We start from the raw sequence: 23,954 nt of genomic DNA on the forward strand, positions 1-23,954 counted from the left end.
AAAAATCAGATGTCATCAGTCAGTGATGTCATCCTTCATCTCGGCACGAATGATGCCACTCAAAACAAGAATGACCCCGATACCGTAAAAATGAACTTGTCTATTAGCCAAGACAGCTGAGTATTATCCAAAATCTCAGATACATCTATCCAGCATCATTCCGAGAAAAGGCGGCAGCAACAATGTAAAAGACTTCAACAACACAGTATTAGAAATTAATTCTTACATGGGAAAGTTGTGTTTGAAGAATAACATGTCATTTATCGACAATGACACATTTTTGAAGTCGACCTATGGCAAAGTACTCGATCGCTATTATTCAGTGACCGATAGAAGTGGCATCCATCTTAGTGAAACCGGGAAGTTAGCTCTGATAAAGAAATTCTGCGAAGCAGTTGAATGAATCGGCGAAAGCGATGTCTGTGCGACACCAAAGACGGGTAACACCGGAAAGAAACGTAAAGACAGATCCCTTACTGAGACGCCTCCCTCTGCCGAAAAGACCACCAAAAAGCCAAATGTCCAAGAATAAACATGAGCCTATCTATTATATACTTAATTTTCTATATACTTATATTTCTTACTATATGCGACAAGTACAGAGTGATGATCTCTGTCTATCATTATTGGATCTAATCCTTTTTTATATAAAATATCAATGTATCTCGGTAATATAATTGTAACAGACCGTATCAAGGTCATTCAGAATAATTCTGATTACTTACTAGATCACGAATTAATCGACTCTAATCCTTTGAATAATGATTGTCCTTATATAGATATGTATGACATAACGTGCTTGTTCAGGAAATATTTTTAATTGTTCTTCATTTAAATCAAGTAATCCTTTTTAAACAAATATTGCATTCGTTCCATTGATTTGTTCCAGTTTCAGTACCAGGTGTATCTAATATACTATTCATCTCTTCTTCAAATGAATGAACTGTATCTAACATGCTATCAAAATGTTTTACTACTTGTAATTGACTTGAACCATTATCAATTTGTTGAATATCTCTTCTCGATGTTTCTGGTGTTGAAGTTCTTAATTCATCTAATCTATCTCCATACTCTTCCATTTCTGGATCAACATATGTAGGATTTAAATTTGGATTTTTGAATGGTGAATATTTGTTAATATCAATACCAACATTTGGTTCTTCTTCATTTATTCTATCGAGTGCATCCCATATAATTCTGAGAAATTCTGTACCACCTTTTGAACGTTCAATTGCAGATCTCGCTAACATTTCAGGATGGTACAGATCGTCTTGTCTTAGATAATTGAATTGATACAGTTTTGTTATTTAATTCAACATTATAATACAATGAATCATTTTTAAATTCTAAATTATTCATGAAATGTGGATCATCTTCTCTAATTTGTTCTGAAATATCTTCTGGTTCAATGTTATCTGTTACATTTTTTGGTAATAATTCTTCAATAACGGTATTTGTTACACTATGTTTTATGTGTAATAATTCTTTTTTCAATTTAGGGTTTTCTGTTCTTTCTAATCTATTAATTTAATCTTTTCTTTCTGGTCTAGTTTTTATTATTATCTCATCGTGGGTTCTTAAATAATCTGTTAATTTTTCACTTGTTTCAGTATCATCTTTAGATTCATCATAATCATATAATATAGGCCCACTAGAATCATCTTCACCTAAATTAGTATTATATGCTGCTCCATCATCATTATCAATAGTAGTTTCATTAAAAGCAGGTTGTGGTTCATCACTTATACCAGGGGCGTCACCAAAAGTATCAATTGGAATATCTTCTTCCATTTATATAATGAAAAATTAAAATTTAAAATATAATATTCCTCCTATTACAATTCCTTTACAAGTTATAGCTAATTTAGCATTTTCATGTGATTTATTATCATTATTACTCTTAATTATTTCATGTTGAATAATATCAGTTTTTATATTTTCTGATGTATTGTAATCTTTTATTTGAGAATCATTATTTAATTTTATATTCTTAGTTTTAGTTTCAGTTGAGTGAATATGTTTTTTAATTTTTTCACCTTCCATTAGTTTTGGAGCAATATTAATATTAATTTTTTTTATATCATTTAATCCAAATGAATTATTTATTGTTGCAGTGTTAATTAGATTATTATAACCAATTATATTTCCCATTTTTAGTATTAAATCATCAGAAATAATTAATAAATTGGGTCCTATACAATAATTTAATCTTACATGAGATTTATCTAAATAATTCTGGTAACTATATTTTCTGGAATTAATCTATTTTTATCATTATGAATAGAATCTTCAAATAAAACTTTAAATTGTTTCTGCGCATCAAATGTAGTATTATCATTTCCAACTATTGGGGATCTTGTTTCAACTTGCGCACCTAAAATACATATCAAATAAGTTCTAATAGATTGATTTATTCTCTGTATTCCAGCTTTAGTAAAACCTTCACTATTTTCCAAAATAAAATTAATCCATCCATTATTATTTTGTTGTTGTATATTATTATAATATTTTGTTAATTCATTCCAATTTAGTGTTCTTATATCTGTATTTGTTATTATTTTTCCTAATTCTTTAGTATATAATATTCCTAATCCACCCATTGTACCAATTTTTGCTCAAAAATCATTATTTGAATTAATATTAAATTCATTACATATTTTATAAAACTTTGATAAATTAATATTATTAATTAGTTCATTAAAATATCTAGATCCTGGTAAAGGACATTCTAATTCATTTAATATTATTTTTATTTGAAAATATGTATGAAATCTAAAAAGTGATAATATCAATGGTTAACTTGGTTTATTCAAATGATCATTCCAACTTATACCACACCCTATTGTTGCACAATAAACAGCAAAATTTAATTGGTTCTGCCAATACTTCATATTAGATTTTAATAACCATTGTTTTGCCTCATTTAAATCTTTAAAATTAATTAAATATACATGAAATATATTTTCCACCTTAACATTAAAATTATTTGTTTCAGTATCATAAATATCTAAATTAATGAATGAATCTAAAACTTCATTTCTATATGAAATATCTTTATTAAAATCTATTGCTGGAATATTATATTTTATTGATTTATTATATTGAAAATCTTTTGGAAAACTATCTGCCATTTATATAATAAGAAAATTAATAATTAATTAATTCTTTTAATAATTTATACTGCTCTTGAATTGTTGTATTACCATTTAAACTTATTATATAATCTAGTGTATTTTTTAATTTATTAATTTCTTTTAGATTTATATATAGATATTAGATTTTATTTTTTCTTTATTACTTTTTATATTCAATTTTGAACTTATTCCGGTTAAAACACTTGATGATAATCCTAGCGCATCAATTGTGATAGCTAAAGGTGTTAATGATGAGAATATTGCTAAAAATGTTATTACAGAACTAATTGTAACTGAACCACTAATAATAAAATAATATATAATTTTGCTTTTTAAATATTTTTTCTTTTTAAATTTTAAATCATTTTCAAATTCTAATATTTGTTTTTCCAAATATAATTTTAATTTAGTTTTATTTATATCATGAGGAATAATATTAACACCATCAATTTTATCATCCATTTATTTAGAAAAGAAATTACTAATTTGTAAATTTATAAGCAACAAATAATACAATAACAGTTCCGCCTAAAATCCGTATTATTTCATATTTCTTCTGTTCATTACTTGGGGTATAATAATCTGATAATTTAGGTTTATATAGATGTAATTTTTCTTTATTTGTTACTGGATTATATAAACTCATTGCATCATCAACTGACTTAAAATCTCTATTTGAAATTTTCTGATCATATAATTCTTTATTAATACATGTATAATCCATCTAATTTTGTCTTTTTTCTCTATATTCTTCTGCTGCTTTATTATATTTCTCTAATGCTAAGTTATGTCTTCTTGGTTCTGCTAATGAACTATTTTTATCAATATGCTTAAATAAATCACCACCACCTGTAAATGCTCAAGCGTTAATAATTGCCGATCCTATAATAGTTATAATTGCAGAAGCCATTTATTTGATAAAAAAATTATGTATTTATATAGGAGGAATATATTTTTGTTTTTCCAAATAATCAATAGTTAAATTAGATAAAGTAACGGCTAACGTTAATTTTAAAATATCATTGATGTAAAATCTATCAACATTAATACTTCCCACTTTAAATACTTTTTTAATACCATTGTATATCCAACAGTTCCAACTGATAGTAATGCTCCATTATATAAACCAGTTAATATCCACTTATTATCACTCATTTGTTAATCAAAAAAATCACCTTCTTCAAAATATTTAGTTCATTTAGTTATAATTATTTCAAAATTTATTTCATTACTACTTTTATGATTATCCTATAATTCAGTTATTATTTTTCTAATATCATCAATAATAAAATCTTCATCTAATTCATAAAATCTTAAAGACTCTCTAATTAAATCAGTAATATTTTCTACATCATAAGTTTATTTATTTATTGTTGTTTCATATTCAAATGTTGTTTCATTTGAAAATGTAATATTTTTGATATGAGTTATTACATCATTAATGTTAAATTTCATTTCTTTCTCGCGTTTAAAATCAAATCCAAAACAAAAAACTCGGTCCTGTTATATTCATTTATATAGTGAAAAAAGTTATTCTTTACATCTTATAACTAATTCATATATCACAGGAAAGTTATTCTAATCAATTTAGTATCCATTATGATTTCTTATTTCTAACTTAAAATTATTAAATTTTGGAATACAAGGTTTTAAATCACACTCAGCTAAATTATAATCTATTTGTGTTCCTAATTGTTTAACATTATTAAATGGTAAAATATTTAATATACTAGAATTACGAATTGTATCTTTAATTGCTTCGAAAGTTTTTACAGGGTCAAATAAATTGCAATAAATGTAAAAGTGTGTAAAAGGCATTACGATTGGTGAAGCTTCGGCATTACGTATCCTTACATCTAGGTTAATTCCTAACAGTTTAGCTATAGGTTTTTTAACTACAAATTGATGTTCATCATTAGCTAACTTTATTCTTACTTTATTATTGATATCACTTTTTATAAATTTAATTCCAAATCCAACAGACCCACCCATTTTTAAACGAGCTCTTTTATTAATTTCTTGCGCTAATCTTTCTAAATTATATAATCCAGGTTTTAAAAATAGATGATACCATTTATGCAAATTTCTAGCATGAACTAAAAAAGCTAAATGATCAAGACTTTTATTCGATATATTGTAAAAAGAGTTACATAAACTTATATCTACTAATTTTAAATCTACACAATTTTTATATTCCCTATCTACTTGTACTAGTAAATTATGAGATTTATAATTTGTAAGCCTTCTTGAATCAACATATATTCTATATTCTTTTAATTCTACCATTTATTTAACATATTTTATTCAAAATCTATATCATGGTGCCCTTTTTCATTCTTACCTTAATATATGGAATAGAAATCACCAGAACATAATTCTTCTAAATCTTCACTTGATAATCTATGAAATCTATCTGGTAAATATGTTCTGAATTCATATTTATTTCCTTTTAATCCTTCATATTCTAAGAGGATAACTAATTTATCTCCATATTTGTTAGAAACCGTATCAATATTTGTAATTAGATATTTCGTATGAATTGTTAGTTCATCTAATTTTTTAGATTTATAATCTACTGATTTAGCATTTGTGATATCTTTTATTCTATCTAGAAATGATTTGTTGTTCTCACTGTGTGCTTGTTTACTCACCATTTATTATACATATTTTTATTAAAATTGAATTAAAGCCGATTAACATGTTAGAATCCTTTTCATAATTTCATTCTCTTTTATTCCTTCTCTTTTGAACTTTAAGTATTCATCTAAATTGCAACCATAAGCTACTGTATGAATTCCATCATCTAAAATATATTTTTTATCATCGAAAGGATTCAAACTTATCTTCTCTATCTCTTCAATAAACATTTCATGATCTTCGGATCTTAAACATTTCATCTTATGTTTTCTAACGTCTTCATTGAATATACAATTCATGTAATCTTTGAAATGAATATTCTTTTCTACTACACTTTTGGTAATTCCTTTCAATTTCTTTGATTCGTGAATTTTAGTTTTATAACTATACGTTTTAGATCGAATACCTATAAATTCAATCATTTCTTCACCTCCTAATTCATCTTTGAATTTACCGGGCACCTTTTTATTATCATTGCTAAACAATTCATGAGTTTTAGGATAATTGCTGAAATCAAAATGATGTTTTAATGTTTTTAAATCATCTGTTATGTTATTAGTTTTAATCTTTAATATGTAACTGTCAGTATCAAAATATAAGATTTCTATATGCTTTTCTCCAAAATGAGGTTGTACGTTATAGTAAAATTCATACATCAGTATTTCTAAAACTGAAGCACCAACATAAATTGGTTTATTAAATTTCATAGAAGTTCTTATCAATTTAACTGCAGCTAAATTTTCATCAAATATTCTGTTACCAATAAATTTAGGGTATGTTTGTAAATGTGTAATTCTTTTACCATTGCTAACTAACTCAATATCATTTCTATTCCTAATATTTTCACAAGTCTTACCATAGAATGCATTATTCATTAGTTTGAAAAAATCTTTCTCGAAATCAGTTTTAACTTTATTTCTCTGTTTGGTGTTAAAATCTATATATTTTTCTAACCATTTAGATTGACTGAATGAAATATATCTATGTACTTTTTTTAGAATCATTCCTTGATTCAAATAAAACTTCAACATCCGATAATGCACTACATAATTATATTCATCTTCCCGAGTTACCATTAACTTTTCTGTATGAATATGATTTTCGGGTTTAATTCTTTTTTGATAATTTGATGATTCTTCATGTGTTACAGTTTTATGTTCGGGACAGTATGCTAGATTTCTAGATTTAAATTTAATGTTTTTAGGATATTCCAAGTCTACAACGAAAAAGTAGCCAGTATCTGAATCATCTGCAATATCTGGAATTCTTTTCTTCCAATCAAATTTATCATTATTTTCATGTTGTAAAACTTCAGTTATTTGAAATAATCCATAAGGCTGAGGTTCCATCATTGCCCAACCATATAGATTATTTGCATCTATATATAATAACTTATATCTAGGGTTATCATTTACATTGAAATATCTATCACCTAATACACCTGAAACTCTTCCTCTTATAGATTTTTCAAATAATAATGATTATAATAATCTATATTTGTTAACAAATCCATTTTTATATCTGTAAATTGTAATCCACAATCCCAAGTTAATCCTGGACTCGAATAACAATGACATGGATCAATATTGAAATATTTTAGATTAACATCTCTAAATCTTTCAAATATATCAGTTAATAATAATACATCTGATTTTGAATATAAATCTACCAATTGTCCATGATTTTTCATTCCAAAATGATTCCAAATATTCAATGTTCTATTATATACTTCATCTTTAACATATTCATTTTTTAATTCATCATAGAATTGTTCTTTTAATAATTCAGTTATATTGAAATCATTATGATTTTTATAAAATGAATATGGAATTGCTCCTTTATATCTCATTAATTGAAAATCATCATTATGTGGATAGTGTTGCTTTAATATTTTTAATTCATCATCAACTAATGATTTTGATAAATTATCTAATGAACTACTTAAAAATCTATATGAATCTATAAATCTCAGACATCCAAATTGGTAAGATATATAATTCTCAGATGTAACATCTTTAATTTATATGTAGGTATTTTATCTTTTGATCTATTTGAATTCAATTTTTCTATTTCATTATTGATTTCTTCTATTTTATGACATAACTGTTTGATAAATAAATGTGCATAATACCCTGATAAATTATGAAATATTACTGGAACAAAATTAATTTTCGTAGCTTTTAAATTACAATTCTAATGTCCCGCACCTCTAAACTTTCCATTCAAATGATCAAGATCTCTAACTTTTTTATCTTTACAATTAAATATCTTTTCATAATAATAACATTTGTCTGAAAACTCAAATTCTTCTTTATCTTCTTCTGTCATTATAATTTCTTTATTTTTATTCAACAGTTTATTGAATTGTATTTCATATTCAATTAATAAGTCACAAAAATGATTGATAACATTTTCATTTCTATAATGATCTATATTCACTTTCGATTAGTTCTGGATAATCAGATTTAATATATAACCCGAAAGCTGCAGCACTTTGATGAATCTTTTTAATAGTATTTGTTATAAGTGGATCTGAATAATCAATTACATCATTTTCATTACAATTTAATTTCTTTCTTTTATGATATATTTCCTTTCTATCTTGATCAGTTAATTCCTTATTTAGTGATTCAAAATCTCCATATATTACAAATGGTACTTTATTTTTTTAATCATATTTTTTGAATTCTAATATCTTATCTTTTTCAATTGGTAAAATCATTTTACAATAATCATGATTATCACATAATTGTTTATGATTTAATAATGTACTTCCATTGCTGAATCTATGTACTAAACATTTTCTACATAGATATATTTTATTGTGATTATTTTCTTTTCTAAAACAGAAATCGATTTGTTTTATCCACATATAATGATTTTCATAATATAATATATTTATAACACCATTTGAATCATAATCCTTTGATAAATACAGTGGCTCTAATGTAAAATGTTCAATTTTATTGCCTTTTGTACTTGGTAATTTGATTAAATCGAATACATTTATTTTTAGATTATTATCTTTTTCTATTTTTGGGATATTTTTAATTCTTACAGGATAATTATCTATCTTATGATTATTTTCAAATTGTTTATAATTTGTTAATCTAAAACTATGTGTAATATCTTCTGTTGGATGTAAGCAACTTATAACTGTCCATAGAAAACATTTATCATCTTCATTTTGTACATTTATAACAGCATTAGTTTTAAATGGTAATTTGATATAACTCGACGCTTCAATATCTGTTTCTTTATAATATGATAAATTATTTTCATCAATTGGTTTCGATTTAGTTAATTTATTATATTTTGTATTGTATACATGCAAAGTCAAAAATATTATTTCATCAAATATTAAACCTGATCCTTCAAAATATTTCTCTTCTATTTTACTTTTTTATTTCATCAATATGTTGTTTTGAAATAATATGTTGTGAATGAGAATTTATATTATATATTGGTTTATCTTCAGATTTTATAAATTTAACTTTAACTGATATGCTAATTTTAGGGTATTCAACATCAGTAATTATTCTTATAATACTTTTCATATTTTCTAAATGTTTTTTTTATTTTCTTCTGATGTTTTGCCTTTATGAAATTTAAATTCAATAGCAGCTGGTCCAATATCACTTTTGAATGCTTTTGTATTATTTTGGTTATTTCTATTTCTTTTTTATTATCTAATGAATTAATATAATTTCTAACATCTTCCATGTATGGTCTTTTATTGTTTAATTTATTCTTTATTCTTTTAATTGTCTTCTGTTTCTTATCATTATCTTTATCAAAATAATCTTCACCTAAAATATCATTATTGATATTCCTAATATGATTTTTAGATTTTAAATGTTCTTTATAATATCTTTTATCACTGAATGATTGTTTACATGTATCACATTTGTATGTTTCTTTTTCATTCTTTAATTCATCTAATTTAGTTTCTAATATATCATCTTTATATTCTAACTTTATTATTTATTTATTTATCTATTATTTATTTTTTATAAATTTATTTTCTAAGTGTGTTTTAGTTTTATTCAAATTTTTTATTAAAATTGATTTTAGAAGTTATTCATATTCATATATATGTATGAATATTTTAAGAGTAATAGGGATAATAGGGGTTCATAACAAAGGTTGAGGGATCGAAAAATAAATTCGAGTGTGCCAGAATTTACCCTTCGACCTTTGGTATGAACCCCTATTATCCATATTACTCGCGTATATCTCCCGGCTGGGTTGAGCGAACATCAAACGGCCAAAGTCGAACACAGATCAACCTATCTGCTCTCTCACATCAAGATAATATCACATATCGCAGGCTGTATCTTGCTTAAAAGAAAATGAAGCCGGCCGCCCTTGTAGCCATATGCTCGACGATGACCTACATATTCAGTGGGGGTGTATAACTTATACTCAAATCCTCCAAGCAAGTTTCCTTAAAATCCTTTAGGCTGTATCGCCCTACCAAGAACTTCGAGATGGCTTCCCTGGTGGCCTGATGCTAAAATCCAAATTAAATGGGATATTTCCACTTTACCTGATGTAAGGAGTGTTTGCAGGCACGTGGTATTTCGCTCCAGGATCAAAATCCGATTCAGATCGACTAACAGGCGGAGAAATCCCTTGATATTTACATCTATAAAGTGCCGGATGGTCCAAATTAGAGCTCATTGATTAATTCGAATGTTTAATTTTCTACACGACTGTTTACTTTTTACCTTAAATTCCACCAGTGTTTGTTGTATTGCTGGGATGTTGTTTGTCCACTAAATACTCTCCATCTCCATTGATCAACAAGATATCCAAACGGTAAGAATGATACTTTTTCTAACGCTTGTTTGAATAAGAAATTCAAATCTGCTTCTATGGAAAAATGCCGATTACATCATATATCAAACAGCTATTTTCATACTTACGCGCTAAATTTTCACTTGCATGCCCTGGCATATAATATGACAATTCATCATCCATTTGCAGGACATCTTCAGGTGAAGTAGTGGGAAAATGTCTTACTCAATAAAGGGAATATGAGTAATTGGAAAATGACGTTTTCATACCAGAGAGTGACTCGCCACTACTTTTTTAAAGATACATATTTCACTACATAAATGGCAGGAATATGGTAGAAGATAAAAACAAATATAATGGTCCAAGTTTTAACATCTTGTCAACCTCATAAAGCTTGCCATGAAAAAATCGAGAAAACAGATGAAATAGATGAAATCAAATGTGAGGTTTGTTATGAATTTATACATAAAATGAAGTATGATAGAGATCTTGAAATATCAAAACACAAGCAAAATCTGAGTGAAAATAATACAGGAGAATATTATTGTGATGACAAACCTGTAAAAAATCAATCAAAAACATGATTCTAAAACTAAATCTAATTCGAATAATCCTTATATATGGAAATATTAGAGATTATATCAATTCATTAGAAAGAAAAGATAGAATTGTTATACATGAAAGAAGATTATACTTTTACGAAGATTTTTAGATTCTTTCAAGGTATAACAACAAAAGAATATAGAAAATATATTGAAAGAACGGAAAAGATAATACACATCGTAACGCGTAATCATTTAAATATGACATCCTACCATTACGTTGGATGCGATAAAACCACAATACACTTTTTCATTAGGATTGAATTTTCTAAATTCATCATCTAAGTTACATTGAGTTCCTATATCATTGAATGATTTTCCATTATCTAATTCACATTGAATTGCAATATTTGATGAATTTTCATTATAGATAATTTGTTATTATCAAAATTGAAATAATATAATTGTCTTTTTTCAATTCTTAAGTTAATCAAATCATTGTAACCTTTCGAAAGTATTAAATCATCATTTCTTTCATTGAAAGGAGTTTGAATAATATTTACTACGTTTTCATCTAAAGTTCCTTTATAATTTAAAACTGTATTGAATATTTGAGGATTTTGAGCACCATTATCAAAAGTATCAATTAGTTCAGTAATTAAATATGTTTCATTTGATAATATTTGATTAATTACAGTAATATTATCAATTTTATAATGCCTCTCATACACTAAATTTGATGCTGAGATATAACTTTTAATGTTAAACTGTGAAAATAATTTAATTTAATTTTTTTTAATGTTAAAAATTTATATTTTATCATTCGAAATCTATATTTGATCTTATTTTTCTAGATTATCATGCTAACACTTTACTCTCACTTTTAAAATATGGAAATATTAGAGTAATTGGGAATATGGGGGTTCATAACAAAGGTTGAAGGGGCGTGTGAGTAAAAAATAAAAATATATTCGAGCGTGCGAGAATTTATTTTTATTTTTTACGAGCTCGACCCTTCGACCTTTTGTATGAACCCCCATATTTCCAATTACTCATATGTTCCCTTTAACCCATTGATGCATCATTGCAATAAATTGTGGAAAGGTAGGTCAAATTAGAAAATGAATAAATTTGGCTGCACTGAATGGTCCGCCATTGACGTGAATCCATGCATAACCCGGTAATCCCAGTGCATGGATTAACATCATCACTCGATTTGGTTCCGCTAATGAAGGCACTATAATTGGATACATCTACCCCAGCAGTTTCAACTGTATCGCAACTGTATCGCCTACTAACTATCGCTTCTTAGATATATTTAGATACTTATTTTGGACCAAATGGGCTCTCAGGTTTAAGAGTAAATTACAGATTAGTTTATGTCACAAGAATTAAGACTATTTTAAGAGGTCACTCACTCGAGCTATTTGAAATTGTATCGAGTAAACCAATTTCCTTTAGATGTTTGGGTGTTGATACCGATAACGACATTACGTCACCAACTGCTTCATGAAATCCTTAAATGAAAAAATAAGATAATTTACACACAGCGCTTAATCAAAGTCTTACATTAAAAAAATCAAATTTACATGCTTCAGGAAGGGCTAAGGTTTTTGAATACCTGGATTTGCGCCTCTGCGAAAAACCTGTGGTTGCGTTCTGTATTGCAGATAATATTCAATGTGACCCATTTCATGATGAACTGTTAATAAATCATCCATTGTTATATCCGTACATTGTTTGACCCTGCATATACAGAAATTGTGGAAAGGTGCCATTAAATTACTTCACATTTCCCATGGGGATATTTTTAGATAATAATCCCAATCTTGCTTGTACAATATTTGGCCGGAGCATTCGTTTAAGCTTGCTTTCTGGATCCGGTTTTTCCCGCTATTCAAGTTAGAACGGCGCAGTTTGGGAATTGTCGTATGCAGTCCGCCCAGCTAAGCGCCGATTTTGTGTTCGGTTAAATCATGGATACTAGAACGTTGGGGTCCATGGTGAAATGGTAGCCATCAATTTAAACGCTTATGCCATGTTTAAAACATAGTCTTTCTCTTAATCCCTCATTCTGGGATCATACGATTAATTTACTGAATATCGACTTTCTTGCTGGAAAATATGACCAGAAAACCTTACTGATATCAAATTCCAATATCATGAATATCATATCTGTCCCCCTTTTAGTATTCTGTTTTACATTAAACTGAGCCACATTTTCAAAAACATATCAACATCTTTATTTTGTTCTATAGTCTCCAACCATGAGCGATACATTCTGTTCAAACGCAAAGATAGGCTTTCAACTATAGGTCACCTTTGCAATCAGCACAGAAAGTCTCCCTTCTTTCAAGAAATCCTTTAATTTCCCGACGCTACAAAACTCGTACTCCTCAGAGCACTTTGTGCTTTTCACAATCAGGATTGTAGACATTGTCGACGAGTAAAATCGGTTGACAATCAGGGTTGTAGACATTGTCGACGAGTACAATCGGTCGACAATCAGGGCTGTAGACATTGTTGACGAGTAGAATCGGTCGACAATCAGATTGTAGACATTGTCGATGAGTAGAATCGGTCGACAGTCAGGAACCGAACCACTCACTTCATTAAAGAAAACCCCCCACGACGGAAATTTATTGTCCTATTCTGGAGTTGAACCCATCGGTCAGTGCTCTTGATTGTTGCGTTCAAAAAATCCAATTATCACCTGCAAGTACCTGAATTTCATTTCCTTTAAAATGGTGTATTAATCAAGTAAATCAAGCACGGGACTGCAGAGCTATATGATATTCGATCAAAACTTATGTCAAAACAATGGGACCTTGAGGGATCGCCACAAAATGGCACCTTGAAACTGGAAACGTCTTTCTTTCAGTTGGCCCACTGGAACTTGAGGAACTGAGCAACGCAGTTGGGTCAACAGATGTTTAACAGTAAACAGGAGTGTTCGTTTACGCCTGCATGCAAACCCCAGGGCCACAACGTTCAGTTTCGAGTTTCAATAAAATATATACGTATACATATAGTTTCGTAATTATGTTTTGGTCCATTTACCTTGATATTGTATTTGTTAGATAGAATCAGTTGGGTTGCTTCGAATAAACATGTAAAATCATGTGGTATAGGCCTATGGCGATTCTGCAGCTAAAGCAGCCACTGCGATGCTAGCTTTGCCGAAAGGCACCTTGCGTTCAGCACCCTATCGTGTTTCTTGCACAGCCCAGAACATTTTTTGGAACTCGCATATATCTAGTAGTCGGAAGGTAGACACACCGGCGTTTGGAGCAATTGATTCTGTTGGAACCATAGATAAGTGTCGTTTCCCGTGTTCTAAGCTATGTGGGATTGTGGATTGAAACTGACGTAGTTATTGTTCGAGCAGAGGGTGGCCTCGAAATTGATAACACCAACGGCCAATTAAGAAGTATATTCGGAGTCAGAATAATAATACCTGTCCCAGGGGCGCTCAAATTTTCACAGGAATTTTCCCAGTCCCCCTATTTCCAGCTCACTTTTCTCAGCCTGATTTTTGAGCATCGGGAACACGGAACTAGGACCATAATATTCACCCATCAAACTTCCCAGTCCCCAACTCACAGACAGTTTTGGTATCGGGAACACGAAATTGCATGAAATCTAGGTTCGGAAAAGGACCACCTGCTCCTTAGATCCTTTCGATATCGACCTTGGCGAATCTGAACTAATCACCACTCACCACTGTTCACGTTATTGCGAGAACAGATTCGCGAGGGCTGTGTAATTCTTTTCTTTTTGTTCTTCTATTTTCCACAGCCGTAGGCTTTTACTCACTTTTATCGTTACCAGTGCCAGGTGCCATCTAATTCAAAATGTCCTAGAACCCGTACTTTTTAGTCGACACTCTTTTACGTACTGACTCGTCGTCAATTCACCCATTAATCCAGTCTTAATCGGGTTTACGTCACGAATACTTCCCACTGTTATCCCTGTTATCCCCAGAATTGGTACCAGGTCAATCCATTCCTCGACCTTTTCCTTCGAAACCGTGAGTATGTCGAGGTTATCCGGCGAATGTTCTGCCCCTCCGTTTGATTCTTTCTACAAAAACTAGCCTATGAATCGAATCAGTTTCACGTTATCGATGAACGTGGGCGAGTCCCCCTGGCTCAATGAATCGTAAACTCTTATCGATAGTGAAATGCGACCTGTCTTAAAAGTCTGATCCCCGGTCAACTGCACCTGTATGTATTTTGTCTGTGAGCATCGAAGTCGCAACTAATGACATTTTGATGAGACTCCGTTTTCAAAGCGAGATCGCACTTTTGTTTCCAACTTTTCACTCCCACAACGTCACTCGGGTTATATCCCAAATCCCATTTCGCCCGCTCTTCTGATATAAGTCCTCTTTCGGTAATGATTCCGCAGCTGTACTCAAAAGTAAACTCCGTGCCGTGGTCTTCGCAGTAAGCTACTGTCATCGCATCCTTGTTGTTAGCCCCACACGTGATCTTTGTACAAGGTCTACCTCCATTTTCGATGGTTTGTATACTGTTATGGCTTCCTCGAAGTGCGCGTCTCTATCTTTTTAATTTGTCTTATGGCTACTTGGGTAAGTCCTGATCGGACTTATCGGACTCGTTGCTCATTGCCTTGCCCATAGAGTGTCTCTATCTTCGCGCGAACCCGTATTTCACACGAAACGTCAGTTTTTGCGGCCTAATATTTAACGACTGACGTTTCAAAATCACACTACTTTAAAAGAGGGTTGAGTTCATTCGTCGTATGCGATCGAAATATTTAATTTTTTGCCCTCTCCTTAATGGTTTTCTACTTTTCTTGTTCCATCTCCCGTTGTTCTTGTTACGTCGACAGAATTCATTTCCGAGCTAACTTCTATCCAAATTCGACGATTTTTTTTTTTTTGCTACTAAATCCACCTGATATAAGCTCCAATGTTGTGATTAACTTATTTGCTCATTTATCTAATATATTTGTTTCATCTGTCGTATAAATTCAATGACCTCTTCTCCACGATATTCTCATTCATGATTCCTACGATTTTGGATTTGGAAACAGGTCATCAACCCTAAAAAAAGGGGTTTAGGTCTCAACGAAGACAGACATTTAGATCACTTGTTGGCACGCAGAATTAACAACTACGAAGTCAGTATAGAATATGTAAACCAAAAGAAGACTAAATACTTGTTTTATCATTTGTCTCGACTAACGTACTGTCAACTGGTATGTAGTAAGAATGAAAACTGCGTCTGGAATATAATGACTGCTCGTACCATAAGTCCGATCGGCACTATCGTGTATTACGGGTATCTCATCGAAAGAAAAGATGTGTCCCTCGGAATGGATTGGCCCCGAACTGAGGAATTGACCTACCTGAAATCTATACCATTGTAGAAATCCCAGGCAGACGCATGGCAGACTACAGGTCTACCATCTAATGGTTTTTCAATCATCGATTTATTCCAGAATTCATTTGGCATCCTTTCTAAGCCGAGTGATGCAAAAAAATCGTCTGATAAATGGAACATTCTCAGAGCGGTGTAATTCTGCGTAAATAAAGTAATCTTATGCAACAATCATTATGCAGCTGCCTTGTGATTCCGACGGTTCACTCGTGAAATGTCGGACTCGTGAACCTTCGTACTTGTGAACCGTCGGACTCTCGGGCTGTTTCCAATGGTGATGGTTAATCAAATGTCCCAGGCGTAGGTTCATGCTGAAGTTCATGGACGGATAAATTCACATTGTTATGCGTAAAGAATTTGCATGAATAATCGATTACCTGATAAACCATTTGTTTTCTAACAGCCAACGAAGGTTCATCCGGAAATGGAGTAACGATATCAAATATGTTCAGCCACGATTGACTCCACATATTTCCTAGATAAAGAAATTCAGTTCATATTGACATAAAAATAATAATAATAATAATAAAAATAAAAATAAAAATAATAATAATAAGAATAAAAATAATAATAATAATAAAAATGATAATAAGAATAAAAATAATAATAATAATAAATAATGATAATAATAACAAGAGGTCCACGGACCTTGAGACTTCGTCGAGATAATCGGAAGTTCCAGTTTGGGAAAAGGAACAGGTCCCGCCTCGCCGGGCAGGCTGGATCAATGTTTTTAAACGTATCAATACATTTACATTTATAACAAATATATGTGTTACCACTTGTGCTGAAATGTAATTTAGAATTCAATACTGTCTTGATTTTAAAATATTCTTGTTTTCGGGGCTTATTTTCTCAAAGATCCACATGAGCTGAAGTTTTTCACAAGTAATTCCTTTTGAGGTTTATGTTTGATGCTCTATCCAACCACTTCAGTCAAACTGCATTATCAGTGAGTGAATACCTCTTAAATGCAGATGAATAACAGCCACGGCAATAACTTCACGGAGAAGACGAAAAATAGTTGTCCAACTTATTCGAACTTTACTGAAAACATTTTCAAAAATATTGCAATATAAAATCTCTCAACGAAAAGCAATCATTACATAAAGTCCTGATTATAACACATTATTCGTCATTACAAACACACAGCAATTTTACTTAAGGACCTGTTTTAAAGTTAAAAAAATCAACAAGACTGCCTTTGCTATTAGGACTTCAAGTATGAATAAAAAAGTATGAATAAGCTTGAACATTTTGACTAACTTGTAAGACAAATTCTATGGTCACACCAAAATAAACATTCTGCATTTGAAGTGAAGATAGGTGGCTGAATGAAACATATGTGATTAGGTCAAAATCGACCTGCTTATCGATATTTTTGAAAACGCACAACAGTTTAATTGCCGACAAGCTGTTGATGAACAGTGAGTCCATTGAGACTTGAATTGTATTAACTTTTTTTTAATGTGCGGTCTGAGGGAAATTATATGTCCCATCTATCACTACTGCACGTGCTGGTACCACTAGGTTGTTTCAGAGAGGAAATGCCTTTCCTCCGGTGGAGTATCAATTTTGAAGTTCTTCCGAGGAAAGCGGTGTTTGCTGTAGTATAGACGAATTGAAACCACTGTCTAGTGTATTAGATAGGGATTGTACGTATCATTCAACATCCATTTGACAAATCTGAAACAATAGAAATGTACCAATTTATTTTCTGCCTAATCAAAACAGAAAATTTGGGCAGACGCTCCCGCCCGGCCAAGCCAATCATTCACCCCCCCCCCCCCCCCAACACCATGCAAGTCTACGACAACTGTCACAATAACTTGCCCCCGTCCCATATTTAAATGACAGAAATACTGAAAAAACCTCACCTATGCAGGAATCCTGAAGCAGAGATTGAGAACAATTAATCTGAAAAAAAGGGAAAACATTTTACTCATTTTATGGTTACATAGGCCTATATGCGACTGAGAGCAGATCGTCTCCCAGGCGGTATTAATTAAGTTGAAATTTGAATTTGATAATTAATAATTATTAGATGGGCACATAAATGCGGTTGAAAATAAATCGCATGCAACTACGCTGCATACTTTGATATCGATGCAGCGTAGCTCTGTTAATCATTAGCCTAGGTAAATGACGGTTTGTCGCTAGAAATCGACAGAAAACACCAGCTAACTACACCACTAGTGTTTTCAGGTGTTTAATTTACTTTTCGAATTTTGCGTGCTTAAGACATTGACGGAATAAATCAAAGTCAGAATTCCATCAACATTGGACCCACCCAGCATTGCCATACTTAACTGGATCCTTACATTACATTAGATAATTCTACCATATTCAGCAAAAAACATGAACTCCACTTACCCAGGACGTCAAAATGGTACGGAAGCTCCTAGGTGACATACGAGATATTTTTTTCACAATTTCGACTTGTTATCTCGAAATTCGACATAATAAGTCGAAATTCGACCTAATAAGTCGATCGCATTTCGACTTAATAAGTCGAATTTCGAGGTAATTATGTCGAGTTATTTTTATGTCATTTCGAGATAATCAGTCTACATGAAAATAACACAAAATTCGTCGAAATTAAGTCGAAATTCGACATGAAAAGAAAACTCGAAATTCGACTCAATAAGTCGAATTTCGCCATAATAAGTCGAATTTCGAGTTAATAATCGAGCTGCTGAGGGTATTCCCTGATATTCCCTCAACATCCAATCAGAACGCAGCTTTCTCACAATAACGTCACAAGCGCGAACACGCAGGCCGCGGCCTACCCCGTTGAAGAGCAGTGATAAGCCGAAAGAGCCCACGTGATCACCGCAGAATGAAGGTATTCATTTTCCGGATGGAACATATATTCGTGACAAAATACCGAACTTTGACTGCTAATTACTGCGTAACTGGAACGTTTCGCGGTTTTATCTTCTTAATTACCGTTTTATCTTTGTCAGGTAACGTTTTAAATGGTACTAATCCCATAACGAAAGTGTACGGCACAAAAGACGAGTTAACATGCAAGCCATTTTGTGAGCAAGTCATTTCCGGAAAAGTCTCCTGACCATTATGAAGACTTCGTCGATATAGGTCGATGAAGTCAATAATTATAATAATAATGATGACGACGACCGACGACGACGGCAGCGACGACGACGAAAACAATGATCGAGCCTACATACAGAGTGTTTAGACCTTGAAAGACTTCGGGATTTTGCGGATGAAGATGCAAGTGAAAGTATGGTGGCTGATTCGGGCCATGTAATAAAAAAATCACAAACGTTACAAATTTTTTTTTGCGGACGCTTAAAAGTCGTTTTATTGCGCGATAAAACGAAAATTACCACGTTAAAACGAGAAATTACCGCGATAAAACAAGAAAAAGTCGTTTTACCGCGCAATAAAACGAGAAAAAGTCGTTTTATCCCGTGATAAAACGAACTTTTTCGTTTTATTGCCACGTTAATACGAAAAATAGCGCGATAAAACGAAAATTACTGCGTTAAAACGAGAAAAAAGTCGTTTTATTGCGCGATAAAACGAGAAAAGTCGTTTTATCGCGCGATAAAACGAACTTTTTCGTTTTATTGCCACGTTAAAACGAAAAATTATGGTGGCTGATAAGGGCCATAGCGTAAAATTCCTGGTATGTAAATGAGGGCGCCAGAACGCCAGAACGCCAAAACGAAAAAAAACGTCCAATTTTCTCTAAAAGTTCGTTTTGGCGCGCCAAAACAAAGAAAATTCCGTTTTGGCGCCCCCGCCAAAACGAACTTTCGTTTTGGCGCCCCCGCCAAAACAACGAAAAACGTCGAAATTTCTCTAAAAGTTCGTTTTGGCGCGCCAAAACAACGAATATTCCGTTTTGGCGCCCCCGCCAAAACGATCTTTCATTTTGGCGCCCCCGCCAAAACAACGAAAAACGTCCAATTTTCTCTAAAAGTTCGCTTTGGCGCGCCAAAACAACGAATATTCCGTTTTGGCGCCCCCGCCAAAACGAACTTTCATTTTGGCGCCCTCGACAAAACGAACTTTCGTTTTGGCGCCCCCGCCAAAACAACGAAAAACGTCGAAATTTCTCTGAAAGTTCGTTTTGGCGCGCCAAAACAAAGAAAAGTTCGTTTTGGCGCGGTTATTTCCGTTTTGGCGCCCCCGCCAAAACAAGCATTCAACCACAGTAAAATTATTTTTCAAATTGGCGCGTTGATCTTGTGTGTAATTTGTATAAATTTGCATAAATGAAAATATTTTACGTATATATAGAATTATTTTACGTGGTTTAAAGTTCGTATTGGCGGGGGCGCCAAAACGAAAGTTCGTTTTGGCGGGGGCGCCAAAACGGAATTTTCTCCGTTTTGGCGCGCCAAAACGAACTTTCAGAGAAAATTGGACGTTTTTCGTTGTTTTGGCGGGGGCGCCAAAACCAAAGTTCGTTTTGGCGGGGGCGCCAAAATGAAAGTTCGTTTTGGCGGGGGCGCCAAAACGGAATATTCTCCTTTTCTAACGTGACCCTCTTTATCTGGATATGTGTTCAGTACACGTGCCATAGGCCATAAACTTCGTGAGACTTGATTATCCACAATTAAGACTAAGTCTCCTACCGAGAGGTTTTTACGCGACTCAAACCATTTTGAACGTTTCTGGAGTAGCGGCAAATATTCTGCTGACCACCTACGCCAAAACACGTCAGCGAGATATTGAATTTGGCGCCAACGTTTTCACGAATAATTATCAATATCCGTAAATTTCCCAGGTGGTAAATCAGGCCCATATCGAAGTAAGAGCAAATGATTAGGTGATAGTGCGTCTAAATCGTTGGGGTCATCCGATGTTGCAGTAAGTGGACGCCCGTTTACAATACATTCCACTTCGCAGAACAAGGTACTCAACCTTCATCATCTACGATTTGTTCACTTTATACGCAACTTAAAATTTCGCGCACTGACCTAATCATTCGCTCCCACACACCACCCATGTGTGAGGCAGTTGGTGGATTAAAAACCCATTCAATTTCACGCTGCAAAAGGAACTCGTGAATTTGATCTTGATTCCATTCGGATACCGCCTTTTTTAACTCCCGTTGGCCTCCAACAAAGTTTGTACCATTATCACTCCTGATACGTAAGGGGTTACCGCGTCGACTGATAAACCGACGGAGTGCACAAATAAATGAATCGGTACTCAAAGAATGGCAAACTTCGATGTGAATAGCCCGACAGGTGAGACACGTAAACAAACAACCGTAACGTTTAACTTGCGCCCGGCCCCGTTTGACGAGAAACGGCCCAAAGCAATCGATCCCCACGTTTGTAAATGGGGGTAAATTCGGAGTAACCCTATCTTCTGGTAGGTCAGACATCTTTTGTCCTACAGCCTTAGCCCTTTGTTTCCTACAAGTAATACAGGCATTTAATCTACGCCTAATAGCCGATTTAGCGTTAATTAGCCAATATTTCTTTCTAATGTTTGATAAGACGTACTCACACCCCCTATGCGCATACACTCTGTGATAATAATCAATAATTAATGTACATAGGTGACTATTTTTTGGAACTATGATTGGGTGTTTACGTTTATCTGGTAATGTCGAGCGCCTTAGACGGCCACCTACACAAAGGAGTCCGTCAACCAAGACAGGATCTAACGGGATAAGGGAACTTGTCCTTTTAAGAGAGTGACTGTATTCGTCAGGGTAGTACCGTTTTTGTACGTAACCTAATATCGCATTCTCTGCACGTCTCAACTCGGAAACTGTTATACGATTGGATTTCACCACAGAGTCGATTTTGCGAACTCTACTCAATAGTCGAGATTTGAGCCTTAGGATCCAGGCTACACATTTCTTCAGTTTGTACCAAGAAGAAAATTGACTAAATGAGTTAAGTAGATGGTCTTCGTCCACCTTAACCGTGTTAACCGTCTTTCTTAACTCTTGATCGGAAGGGTCTATATCAAAATTCACGTCATCTGGCTGTTTGGGCCATTGAGATTCATCTCTCCAAAGACACTCTGGTCCCATTAACCATCTCGACGAGTTAATAAGTTCAGTTGGCTTTAAACCGCGAGAAGCGTCATCAGCTGGGTTGAGGCAGCCATCGATGAAGCGCCATTGGCATGGTTTAGAGTGTTCTCTTATTGCTGACACCCTGTTTGCTACATAAACTTGAAACCGTTTATCCTCGTTTCGAATATATTTGAGGACTGCTGTACTGTCCGTCCAGAAATATGAGGTTTCGATAGGTATGTCGATCTCTTTTAGTATCATGCCGTCGAGTCGCGTTGACAAAACTGCAGCGGCCAACTCAAGTCGTGGAATGCTCACGGTTTTCAGAGGCGTCACTCTAGACTTACCGAGCACGAAACTACAATGCACCGTCGTGCCATCGAATAACCTCAGAAAACTAACTGCACCGTATCCAATCTCAGCAGCATCAGAAAAATGATGTAACTGAGCGGATATTGGATCATCGAAGCCTGATGGTTTAAAACATCTACCGATGCGTAAACCTTCTAAACTAGGTAATTCTTTTAGCCATTTCAACCAAAACTCATCGCACCAGGCGGGAATTATGTCATCCCACCCTAACTAAATCCTACACATCTCTTGTAACAATGATTTTACGGGTAATGATATAGGTGAAGTAAATACGATAGGGTCATACAAAACGCGTTCTCAAATGTTTTGATACTTTCTCAGTTTGTATCAAAAATATTGCCGATTTTTGGTCCTTAAGTCCTGAAAAATGATACATTTACAGTGTACAATCGTACAAACGTGTCATCTATACCATAAAACACTTTATTTCCTGACCAATTTATGATGTTATGTGTGGGCCATAGACCTCAATATCTGCCTGTGATCTCAACTTTCAATTAAGATTACGTAAGCTACTCGTGCCCAAAACGCGGCAGGCGCACAATAGAAAGTTCCGCGCAAGGTACTTTTATTGTCGCCGACGTAGAGGACCGATATTTTGCTAATTGGATTCGGGAGGTTTAAACCTCCCAAGGTCAATTTACTAAAATTGTGACCTTCAGGGAGATTCTACGAAAGGCCGATCGTAATCAATTTGGGTTGAACTTGATACCATAATGCTCACTGGTTTTAATGTCAAACCATGTAGTCCATATTTGGTAAGTTGTAAATATTACTTAAAACCGAAAGAAAAACCCATTATTGGATCGAGTTTTTCCTAATTACACGAATTACTTGAAATATCTACTGAATGAAATGTATACACAATACCAATAAGAACAACCTGATTTGATTCTGTTCGGAATTCATTCCTACATTTTCCTCATAAAAATCGGAGGCAGTATTTCTCATTGATTTTTTCAATAGCGTCATTTCAGCCATGGACTGTAAAAAAAACGTTACTGATTCCATGGTTAGCTCGTTTTCGAGTAAAATATTGCATTTGATT

General features: G+C 32.7%; 1 protein-coding gene across 2 annotated transcripts in view; it reads right to left on the reverse strand.

The window, feature by feature from the left end:
- Nucleotides 1-23,954, reverse strand: part of LOC141906837 (angiotensin-converting enzyme-like) — a 65,367-nt gene that overhangs the window by 14,416 nt on the left and 26,997 nt on the right. For both annotated transcript variants that reach the window (XM_074796266.1, XM_074796265.1), the window contains exons 6-11: nt 16,899-16,996; nt 16,490-16,662; nt 12,735-12,859; nt 12,532-12,630; nt 10,502-10,646; nt 10,321-10,419 (exon numbers count right to left, since the gene is read on the reverse strand). In XM_074796266.1, the coding sequence (XP_074652367.1) occupies nt 10,321-10,419; nt 10,502-10,646; nt 12,532-12,630; nt 12,735-12,859; nt 16,490-16,662; nt 16,899-16,996 (739 nt within the window). The remainder of the gene's footprint in view (nt 1-10,320; nt 10,420-10,501; nt 10,647-12,531; nt 12,631-12,734; nt 12,860-16,489; nt 16,663-16,898; nt 16,997-23,954) is intronic.

The sequence above is a fragment of the Tubulanus polymorphus genome, chromosome 6 (genome assembly GCF_964204645.1).
Source record: "Tubulanus polymorphus chromosome 6, tnTubPoly1.2, whole genome shotgun sequence".
Lineage (NCBI taxonomy): Eukaryota > Metazoa > Nemertea > Palaeonemertea > Tubulaniformes > Tubulanidae > Tubulanus > Tubulanus polymorphus.